Genomic DNA, 12,334 nt, shown 5'->3' with positions numbered 1-12,334 from the left:
TTGGATTATTATTGTAAACAAATGCCCTGATGTGGTCTAATTATTATGATATAGCCTGTCATGTTGCACGGAATTCACATTGGAAAATCCAAAAAATTGAACTCTCACAAATATTCCACATATTTCAACATACAATATACATATATTTCCCCTTCTCTATTCTACCCTTGACAAACAGTCTCCCTGTATTCCACCACACTGGCAATGTGCGTATCGCATGGACATGGCTGTGCATACATTTTATCACACTCTCAAAGCAAAACGTTCATATGATAAACTCTCATACTTTGCGTGGAAATAATTCCCATGCATGGTTTACAACACAGATTTTTGGCCGTTTATATTATTAGTTTTTTCATACTAGGTTAGTCACCTACCTCTATTGTACTGATGTACGACTACACTATTATATAAATGTCTTCTAACCTATTACATTTCTCAATCCAAATCAAATGTCTATGGTCACATACCTAGAGTTAGCAGATGTTAATGCGATTGTAGCGGAAATCGCTATGTTGATCTAACAATTTCCACAACAACTACCTTATTTAGCAACACAAAGTGGTAAAGGAATTGAAGAGTGAGTAAATAGTGCGAGGTTTACTACATGAGAGGGGTCGAGTAAATTATGATTTGAAGCTAGAATTTTTACATTTATACCGAATTATTTCCATGCACTTTGTATGGTGTATTACGCGTTGTGGCATCCGCCCAGCGTCATGGCAGTTTTAGCAGTAACGATGATTGACCCGGCCTACAGTAGGACTCTCCATAATCACGCAAGTGTCAGGATGTGTAGCTACGCTCGCCAAATTAGGCCTACACAAGCAATTGCTAATATGCTTTTTGGACTGCGGACAGAAAAAGAAGTTAACGTAGATCCAGCGAGGCAAAAAAAGACAACGTCGGAGTTTAATTCATACACAGAAAAGCTGCGCAAATTGGAGGAGTTGGAAAATAATAGACGGAGGGCCAAAACAGTAGCCTTAATGTTTTGGGAAAGATTTGGTGAAGTGGTAAAAGGAGGATGATAGCACACATGTTATGTGTGATGATTATTTAAGGGGCGCTATAACACATTGCACCTCACACGCATTGGGGGACCTCTCAAAATGACCAGCCAAGGAATAATGTAGGCTATGGATTCAGATGGGTTATATGGAATACAAGCCCTGAAATCTGGACACTGAACTGTAGGTCCTATAATTTCCCATAGCATAATTCTAATATGACTTCATGGCACAATTAAGCATTCTTCTTACGAGTAAACTGATACACCAAATGTACAATTTTGGACTGGGGAACAGGAGGGAGAAATTCAGATTTCTTTCTTTTAGCATCTTGAGAGATGAATGCACAGTTAGGGACATCTCTAAAGGGTGCTATCTTTAGTCAAATCAAATCTTAATTGTATTGGTCACACACTATTTTAGCAGCATGTTATATCCGGGTTAGCGAAATGCTTGTGTTCCTAGCTCCAACAGTGCAGAGTAGTATCTTAACAATTCACAGCAATGCACAAATCTAAAAGTTAAAAAATGGAATTAAGAAATATATAAATTTTAGGACGAGCAATTGGTCAGAGTGCATTGACTTAAATACAGTAGAATACAGAATATTACATATGAAATGAATAAAACAGGTATGTAAAACATTATTGAATGACTATGTTTCGTTATTAAATTACCTTGAGATTCATGTCTCATGCTAACATTATGGCAGCAGCCTCTAAGTTGCAGTGTTGAGTAACCATGGTGGTAGGCCTGCTGTTCTAAAGCTGAATGTACCACAACCCAGATAAAATATGATCCAAGCGCTGAACGGAAATCTTGTTGGGTAGTTCTCACAGCTTTAATTTCACTAAAACTGGAGTCACAACTGAAAATTTAGCATGGAAACTATTTTAGAGTTGCCTTTCTCTTTCTGGTCCGTACAACAATCTTTTCTGCAGGAGGAGTGCAGTAGCAGAGATGAAAGAGAAAACATTACAGTCAACTAGGATTGAAGCATTCATTCTATCGGTTTATGACATTATTCTGGCAACAAGTTAATGACAGAAGAGAAGCTGCATGTATCTAACTACAGACAAGTTGACTGACAAATTTGCCAACCAAAATGTCAGAAATTATATGCAGAAACATAGGCCTTTCTAAAACGGCCTGTCAAAAAAAATGTACTGTACACGCATTTTCTATATTTAGCGGGTTAGGGTCAGGCACGGGCCTCAGATGATCACTTTATCACATATAGTTGGGCGATTGCTGATGGGTTATTAGCAATTGCGGGTGGGTGTGGGTAAACAAACAGCTGACCTGCACATCACTCACACACACACACACACACATACACACGCATACACACACAAAGACACACACACACACACACACACCACCACACACCACACACACACACACACACACACACACACACACACACACACACACACACACACACACACACACACACACACACACACACACACACACACACACAGCCCTCCCCATGAACATACACACACACATTCACATACTGGTGTGTGCAAGCTCAGACAGCACTGTGAAATAGATACCCTTAGGACCCCCATAGTTAATTAGGACTATTTATTCTCTGAGTGAGAATCTCTGTCTGCCATTTCTGCCCAGCAGGGATGATGTCATCACTGGAACTTACCCATCATTAAAGCACGGACTCTACTCTAACTTGCCTCAGATGCAGACATTCTCACACACAGAGACAAAGTGTTCACCTGGGCATACACACGCTCACACACAGAGAAAGAAAGGACACTTACACATTCTTAAAAGAATGACTAAAGCATAGTGTCATTTTATAAATTGGTACGCCTGCTAAAARGAGCAATAAAGACAAAGGTGTTGATCAGATGAGGTTACTGTAAAAGCATGTCAGCGTCTCCGATCTATTCAAAAAATGTATGGCCCGTACAAATCAAAATTGTATTTGTTACATGCACCGAATACAACTGGTGTAGATTCCCAACAATGCAGAGTTTAAAAATAATAATACAAATAATAGTAGTAACAAGAGGAATTAAAATGAAATACACAATAATGGAGCTATATACAGGAAATAGGCTACCAATACCAGATCAATGTGCAGAGGAACTGGGCTTATAATCTTAGGGATCAMAGCACTGACATAACGTATGGAATGAAGGAACATGCAGATGTTTGATTTGCCAGTTGAATGCTCTTACCACAGGCTTGAGAGCTGCTCCTCATGTTGACCACTTGAACGACTTCAAATTATGATATTTGTGTCAATCCTCAGGTCTTCTTCCTGGTCACAGTCCTGTCTCCTTGGTGATGAGAAATTAGGAGAATGTCCTTGGATAACATAGTGTCTTTCTCAATCTCTGTCTCTCTCCTACCCTCTGCCTGTGTGCTCAAACATCTGTGTAGGACTCCCTCTGTTTCTCTGCTCCCTTTTAGAGTCTTGTAAACCTTCCCCTCTCCGTTTCACTCTCACCCCTCCCTCTTTCTCCCTCATCCACTCCCTCTGTCTCCTTACAAACTTTCCACAAAGCAAAACAACTATCACCGACTCAAGTTCAGAGTGCAGGCCTGAACACACACCCTTTGCACCAGTCTTTTCCTCCATAAAGTCAACCATAAAGAGTCAACTCTTGACACCATACATCATTCTGGAGTGTGATTCTTGTAACTCCATGATCATTCGGGTAAAGTACAGTATTAGCTACTCTGAGAAGTTGTAGCAATAGCCACATTTAGCCTCTAGATGGAGCTATATATACAGTAAAAGAAGGACAGAGAGGAGGGGAAATAGGGCCTTTGGTAAAGGAGGGCTGTAGGATGGGATCCTGGCTGGTGTTTGGCTACTGACACACCATTTCTCAGTGGAAACACAGGTAGGTTTCTGAGTGGGCAAATGACCGTCACGTTTACCCTGGTCATGGTCAAACCTAGCCATCTGTCAAAACTGATCTCAAAACCCATTTACTCTGAAACTTCCTTCCCTCGCTCCCACACTCTCTCAGGATGCTTGCTGTGCTAAGCAGTATATCATATGGACTGCACAATGACCCTGGCCTTATATTTACTAGTCCCAGTGGAGCCCAGCCTCTGGCTGGGTCAATCTATAACGCAACATTTAATCACTTTTCAAGAAGACTAGATTACATACAGGTAACTGCCAAAATAAAGGAAACACCAACATAAAGTGTCTTAATAGGGTGTTGGGCCACCATGAGCCAGAACAGCTTCAATGTGCCTTGGCAGAGATTCTACAAGAGTCTGGAACTCTATAGGAGTGATGTGACACCATTCTTCCTCGAGAAATTACATAATTTGGTCTTTTGTTGGTGGAAAATGCTCTCAGGTGCTGCAGCAGAATCTCCCGTAAGTGTTTCAATGGGTTGAGATCTTGGTGATCACCATGACACAAGACACAGACACAGACTACATACACACACACACACACACACACACACACACACACACACACACTACACACACACACACACACCACACACACGCCACACACACACACCCCCCCGTTCTTCTAAGCCATACAAAATGGGCAACTGGGCATTTTTATACATGACCTTAAGAATGGTGGAATGTTAATTGGTTAATTAACTCAGGAACCACACCTGTGTGGAAGCACCTGCTTTCAATGTACTTTGTGTTTACTTATTTTGACAGTTACATGTATGTTTCATATCACTCACTACACTCCTATTCAGACATACAACTTAAAGACTCCTTATACAGTTAGGCTAGAAAGCAGAGGGTAATTTCTCCCTATATACTGTAGCTTAGTCAAGAATAGCTAAGCAATAGTGATGGCATCCTAAACCAGTGGTTCCCAACCATGGGTACATGGACCCATGGGGGTACTTGGACTATCCACGGGGGGTACTTGAGAAGACTCATGAGACCATAGGCTTACAGGTAAAATGCATGAGGGGGTACATCAGGGGTACTCCGTGCAAAGCAAAATTCAGTTGGTGGTACAGTAATCAAAAAAGGGTGTGAACAACTGTCCTAAACATTAGGCAGAGCCATAGAGACAAACACAGAGAAAAACGGCAAGCATCTTGTGTCCGAACAGAATGGGTCTTTATTTATTCAGGAAATGAAAGAAAACAGATTGTAATCAACACACCATTTAAATACAAAACAAACAAACATTTTAATCGACATTATATCTATTTTGCATATCAAAGAACCATTGAGTAATAATTACAATCGYTACACCTCAAACCACTTTTGTGAATCCATACACCAACTCAAATTTAGAAATGAGTTACTTTAACAATATTACAAAGATTTAGCTTAAAAAATTATTCAAATTAAAATATCTATGCAATTAGCCTCTTAAAATTGTATATATTGCCACATAAAAATACAAAATAATATCAATGACATACAATATGAAAAATGATTAAAAGTATTCTACTATTAAATTAAATTTAAAAAATGAAAATGAAATGAAATAGAAATATGCATGAAAAAGTATCTCTTTTTGTTAGCAAAACACTATCCAAAATAATTACAATCATTTACATCAGTACAAAGATATCTGGATTTAAAAATAGTTGCAATGAAAAGGGGTTTCTTTTCTGACAGTAAAAAATGACACTGTGGATCAGAAATATGCAAAATATGCAATGAAAAAAATAAATCTGCATTAAAAAGGTTTACACTGTAATTCTTACTTTTTATACAAACATTAGAAACAGTATTGCACGTCACAACACAGAATCGAGGTTAGTCAGCCTTTCAAAATGTGTTATATTCAAGTTTCAGAGCATCTATGAGGAGAGGCACCGCAGGCCTCGATGCAACAGGGGGAGAATCTCAAGTGTCTTCCATGAATATAATAGAACCCTCAATGTTTCCTTCCTTCAAATAAACGGTGTAAAGCTGAACTTATATATCAACCACATAGACATATTAAAACAGTTATATAGTAATACATCAATATATACATAATGACATGATTTTTGAAATAGTTTGTTTCTTTTTGTCTTTCAACAGAGCCCAGCTTAATAACATAATTAGAATATTAGGAAAACTAAAATATGTATAATAATAATAATAATAATAATAACAAACCTATTGAAATAAAAAATACAATCAAAATCAAATAGTTATTTGTCTACTAAAAAGTGAAATAAATATGATTCTTAAAAAAACAAAGACACACACATTCAGTGCCTTCGGAAAGTATTCAGACCCCTTGACTTTTTCCACATTTTGTTATGTTACAACCTTATTCTAACATTTATTAAATCGTTTTCCCCCCTCATCAATCTACACACAATGCCCCATAATGACAAAGCAAAAACAGGTTTTTAGAAATATTTGCAAATGTATTAAGAACCTTTACTCAGTACTTTGTTGAAGCACTTTTGGCAGCGATTACAGCATCGGGTCTTCTTGGGTATGACCCTACAAGCTTGGCACACCTGTATTTGGGGAGTTGCTCCCATTCTTCTCTGCAGATCTTCTCAAGCTCTGTCAGGTTGGATGGGGAGTGTTGCTGCATAGCTATTTACAGGTCTCTCCAGAGATGTTCGGTGGGGTTCAAGTCTGGGCTCTGGCTGGGCCACTCAAGGCCATTCAGAGACTTGTCCCAAAGCCACTCCTGCGTTGTCTTGGCTGTGTGCTTAGGGTCGTTGTCCTTTTGGAAGGTGAACCTTCACCCCAGTCTGAGGTCTTGAGCGCTCTGAAGCAGGTTTTCATCAAGGATTTCTCTGAACTTCCCTTCGTTCATCTTTACCTTGATCCTGACTAGTCTCCCAGTCCCTGCCGCTGAAAAACATCCCCACAGCATGATGCTGCCACCACCATGCTTCACCGTAGGGATGGGGCCAGGTTTACTCCAGACGTGACGTTTGGAATTCAGGCCAAAGAGTTCAATCTTGGTCTCATCAGACCAGAGAATCTTGCCTTTTGGCAAACTCCAAGTGGGCTGTCATGTGCCTTTTACTGAGGAGTGGCTTCCGTCTGGCCACTCTACCATAAAGGCTTGAATGGTGGAGTGCAGCAGAGATGGTTGTCCTTCTGGAAGGTTCTCCAATCTCCACAGAGGAACTCTAGAGATCTGTGTGACCATCGGATTCTTGGTCACCTCCCTCCCCCGGCCAGCTCTAGGAAGAGTCTTGGTGGTTCCAAACTTATTTTATTTAAGAATGATGGAGGCCACTGTGTTATTGGGGACCTTCAATGCTGCAGAAGTGTTTTGGTACCCTTCCCCAGATCTGTCCCTCGACACAATCCTGTCTCGTAGCTCTACGGACAATTCCTTCGACCTCTTGGCTTGGTTTTTGCTCTGACATGCACTGTGTGCCTTTCCAAATCATGTAAAATCAATTGAATTTACCGCAGGTGGTCATGCTGTAGAAACATCTCAAGGATGATCAATGGAAACAGGATGCACCTGAGCTCAATTTCGAATGTCATAGCAAAGGGTCTGAATACTTATGTAAATAAAATGTCTAAAAACCTGTTTTTGCGTTGTCATTATGGTGTATTTTTTGTAGATTGCTGAGGATTTGTATTAATTTAATACATTTTAGAATAATGCTGTATCATAACAAAACGTGAAAAAAGTCAAGGGGTCTGAATACTTTCCGAAGGCACTGTACAAAGTAACAGTGTTCAACATATTACTCAAATTACTCAACAAACAGCACAAGGAGTCAAGTGTTACAGGACAATGGTGACAATGTAAAAGCGAGCTCTGTTCTGTTCTGAGCACAACACCAACCACACCGCGAACGCCGTACAAGAACTCTCGAGTACAAGTAGGGTGGCTGGTGGCTAAAGGATCCTTCATTTGCTTTGAAGCTGTTGCTCATCATTTTTTGGCTACCATTTTGTAGAGCCAGTCATCATAGCTCAGCACCCTGTTAGTTTACAGAGAGACGGGCAGAAACACATTCCCTGTAACAACGGGACTCCGTTTGAATATATTAGAACGTATTAGATAACTTCTTCCTTCACATAGAAAAACCTAAGACCACCYCCTTCTCACATCATTTCTTAAAGTAGTCATTATGAAGAAATTGTATTCAATAAATCATCTGGTAGAATTATAAATAGGTAGAAGTTTGTTAGAACAGAATTCTTCATGAGTAATGAAATGGAGCAAAATAGGTTGTTACCCAAACCACGTCCGCATTGTATCAGCTATCTAACTGCTAGGGTGAAAATGAGTCAAGGATCAAATCATCCAAGGGAAAAGAGAGGGAAATATAGAAAGGGAAGTGCATAATATATTATCAAAAGTGATTAGAGATGCTTGGGACAGGGAGGGGGTCACAAGTTCAAGACGTAACAAATAAATGATCTAATAATACAGTATGTGAATAAATGAACATAAAATCGTATCCCCATAGAGTAGTAACAGCAACACTTGACACCTGACCTACGGATACCAAGAACTCCACACCAGGGCATGAAACACAGAAACACTATGACACAGGAATAACAGGGATATTACACTGTAGAGATACAGACATGTACAGTACCATACAGCTGATATGCTAATGCTCCAGCAGGTCATTGCTCACAGAGAGAGGGATTGTCCCTGAAAAGTATTTAAGAGCGATATCCTCAAAGGGTCACAGTTAGAAAAAACAAAGAACACAGTTAATATATATTCTGCAGACCAAAATGTTTTATTATTATAAGTGAAGGGGTGTGTCTTTGTCATCTTTCACTAGCAGGACATAAAACGGGGCCACTTTCTATAGGTCTGGAGTCTCATAACTAGTAATTACTGTACATATGAGAGACAGATTTTTTTATAGAACAGTTTCATCCAACTGCAAAATTCATAGCCTGATAACACAACCCAGGAACAAATATTGGACAGATGCTTTCTTACGAATCCTTCTCCATGACAACATTTGAACAGCAGTATGGATTAGCCAACTAGCGTAACACATGGCACACTGCACCGCATAAACACACATCTCCCAGTCGTATGCCTGTAGTTAGCTGATCCAGCCAGGCTACTGTGTGTGTTTTGGTCTTTTAAGTGCTTTGCTACATTAGAGTAACCACAGTAACTATAAAAAGGTGGGGAGGAAAGGAGGGGTGAAGGCAAAATATTGTGATGTTCTCATTCTTGTATATCTACATTGTTACTAAACTAAAACCTCTGTCCACACACTAACAAGACCCACACAGACAGCACAGAGACGACACTAGCCACTGACTAAACACCACTCAGCTTCTCAACAGCTTCTTCACTCCTCACAAACCACCACGTCACAAAATGGTGGCATCCCCTAGTCTAGAACCAATATAGCATTTTTTTGTATAAGTATGTCGGATCAAACAACGTATCAACATCAATCCATGCTAGATGTTTTAAGTAAGTAGTTTTAATGTATTTTTCTTGATCGCCGTGGTATTTATTTTTCTTACACCTAGGCTTCTATTGTTTTTGTTCATGCTACTCACAGTAGGATTTTAGTGGTTTCTGTTACTGTATATGATATCTGTTTATGTATGATATCTGTTTATGTATGATATCTGTTATATGATATCTGTTTATGTATGATATCTGTTATATGATATCTGTTTATGTATGATATCTGTTATATGATATCTGTTTATGTATGATATATGTTATATGATATATGTTTATGTATGATATCTGTTATATGATATCTGTTTATGTATGATATCTGTTATATGATATCTGTTTCCTGCATGTGTTGGTTAAGTCTATCCTGCATGTGTTGGTTAAGTCTATCCTGTATGTGTTGGTTAAGTCTATCCTGCATGTGTTGGTTAAGTCTATCCTGCATGTGTTGGTTAAGTCTATCCTGCATGTGTTGGTTAAGTCTATCCTGGTGAATCAACACCAGGTCGGCATCGCGTCTCATACAGCCAGTGGAGACAGTCAGGGGTAGACTAGTTGGTGTTTTGACGTATCTACCTGCTTTCTGGCCTTCGGCGCCTGTATTGGAAGCCGGCTCTAGACGTGTAGATCCTCACGAGGACGAAAGGGCTCTTCTGGCTGATCCTTTGCCTTCTGGGCTAACGTAGATCTGCTGTTGGTACGTACTGGAAGATGAGGGAGCACTACATGATGCTGGAGAGAGAGAGGAGATGAGAGAGAAAGAGAGAGAGAGAATGAGAGAGAGCAATGAAGATAGATGAGTAGAGTATGAGATTTGGCACTAGAGTCAGAGAGACCCGAGAGAGAATTCCGTTTAGTGAGAGAGGGACATACGAGTGAGCTGAATTGAGAGAGAGGTTTACGAAGACGAGAGTAGAGAGAAGAGAGAGAGAGAGAGCAGAGAAGACCGATTGAAGAGAAAAACCGAGATGTCTGATTGGACGAGCCCACGAGAGAAGCAGAAGAGAGAGAGACGATGCGAAGGAAGCCAGAGAAGAAGCCCACAAGCCGCCAAGAGACAGAGAGAAGAGAGAACAACTAGGCCAGAGAAGAGAGAACATATGTAGGGAACATGGCTGCTGGAATGCCTTAGCTAAACTAAAGACCGAAAGAACCCAACGAGATGCACACCACTGAGACTGCAGATTCAAACCACTTCTGAGAGGATCTTGCAACTCCTCCACATTTTAACTCTCCACGACGCAGATGAGATGAGAAGTACAAATTGCTCGCTGGTCTAGTTACGTAGACAATATAAAATGTAGTATTATTTTGATGTTTGTGGCCTGTCATTATCTTGGAGATAAGTTCGGGGATCAGAATCAACCATCGTTGCGTAAGCAGAAAATCAGGAATTTTGCCATGCTAGATGGATGGTTTTAGAGTAAAAGTTGAGCGATGAGGTACAGTTTAAGAATAAATTTTGGGTATTGTTTTTCGCGCGTTGAAATCGCCCGGTGGTATTTTTTATGTTTTTTCTGTTCACGTGTTAGGCTCTTCTATCGTTTTTTGGTTCGTGCTTGACTCACAGTGGATGGGACGATTTAGGAGTTTGGGGTGGTTCTCGTTATCGCTTTGTATATGATATTGTTTATGATGAGGAGTTGCGTTGATCGTTTAGTTTGCTAGTTGTATCAGGGTGGTGTAATATTATTGATTTCTGTTTATCGTTTAGAATCTGGTTATATGAATATCTGTTTAGTTTGTAAGTAATTATAGCTCGCTTTTTGTTAGACTGTAGTTGAGTTATCTGTTTATGTTGTATTGAGCCTATAATGTGTTATATGACTAGTTTATGGTAATGAATAATCTATCTGGTTAGTGACTTCTGTTTAATGTGATATCTGTATATGATATCTGTGTCCTGCAATGTGTGGTTAAGGTCTAATCCTGCAGTAGGGTTGGTTAGATCTAGTGCTGTAATGTTTGGATGTATGTAGTAGTCCTAGAGAGATTTCCGATGAGGAGCAATAGTGTGGAGGTATAAGGTATCGCTAAGAGAAGATGTCAGAGAGAGAGAGACCGACGATGTGTATGTGTAAAGGTCGTAATACCTGGGGCATAGGATGGGTTAAGGTATAGATCGACTGCATGGGTGTTAGGTTAAGAGAGAGGAGTCTAGATCGAGCACGAGGCTTGGTTGGATAGAAGGAGTAGCTAGTATCCTGAGAGCATGTGATGGGGATTAAAGGTATCTGTATGTAAAGGTGTATGGGTTCAGTGCATATTACCCCTTGTCACATCGGTGTTGTCATTTAACGTCTAGTCACCTGCATGTGGGTTGTATAAAAAGCTTTCAACTGCATGTCTTGCTTGGTCAATTAAGTCTATCCTCTCTGCATGTGGTTGGGTTTAAGTCTATCTGCATGTGTGGTTAGAACCGAGTTGTTAGTCTTCTGCATGTGTTGTTAAGTCTATCCTGCAAATGTGTTTGGGTTAAGTCTATCCTGCAAATGTGTTTGGTAAGTCTATCCTGTATTTTAGTCTATCGCTGTTGTTGGTTAAGTCTATCCTGCAGTGTGTGGTTAAGTCTATCCTGCATGTGTTGGGTTCAATGTCTATCCTGCATGGTGTTGGTTAAGTTTTCTGCATGTGAATTTCCGCATGTGTTTTAACTAATCGAGTGTTGTTTAGTCTATCCTGCATGTGTTGGTTATAGTCTAGTCCTGCATCGTTGTTTAAGTCTATCCTGGCATGTGTTGGTTAGTTCTATCCAGCGATCATGTTGTAAGCAATCCGATGTTTGGTTAAGTCTTTCCTGCTGTGTTGGATTATCCATGTATATTGATTATCAAGCTGATCTGCAGTGTTGGTTAAGTCTATCCTGACTAATGTGGTGGCCAAACCTCTTATCCTAACAAAGCTGTCTGAGTCTTTCAGAAACTCTAGTCCTGCATGTGTTGGCTTAGTCTATCCTGGCATGTGTGTGGTT

General features: G+C 40.0%; 1 protein-coding gene and 1 long non-coding RNA gene across 2 annotated transcripts in view; both read right to left on the bottom strand.

The window, feature by feature from the left end:
- The window catches only part of LOC111971972 (complement C1q tumor necrosis factor-related protein 7-like), a 20,289-nt gene extending 16,877 nt beyond the window's left edge, over window positions 1–3,412 (bottom strand). Inside the window, exon 1 of the mRNA XM_023998768.1 lies at window positions 3,215–3,412. Coding sequence (XP_023854536.1) covers window positions 3,215–3,239 — 25 coding nt within the window. The 5' untranslated portion in view covers window positions 3,240–3,412. The remainder of the gene's footprint in view (window positions 1–3,214) is intronic.
- Window positions 3,413–5,075: 1,663 nt separating this feature from the next.
- Window positions 5,076–12,334, bottom strand: part of LOC139028532 (uncharacterized) — a 171,362-nt gene continuing 164,103 nt past the window's right edge. The window contains exon 2 of the long non-coding RNA XR_011480786.1: window positions 5,076–7,133. This is a non-coding gene — a long non-coding RNA (uncharacterized lncRNA). The remainder of the gene's footprint in view (window positions 7,134–12,334) is intronic.

Source organism: Salvelinus sp. IW2-2015, linkage group LG13, assembly GCF_002910315.2.
Source record: "Salvelinus sp. IW2-2015 linkage group LG13, ASM291031v2, whole genome shotgun sequence".
Lineage (NCBI taxonomy): Eukaryota > Metazoa > Chordata > Actinopteri > Salmoniformes > Salmonidae > Salvelinus > Salvelinus sp. IW2-2015.
The sequence above is the reverse complement of the archived record's forward strand: the minus strand, read 5'-3'. Positions and strand labels throughout refer to the sequence as shown.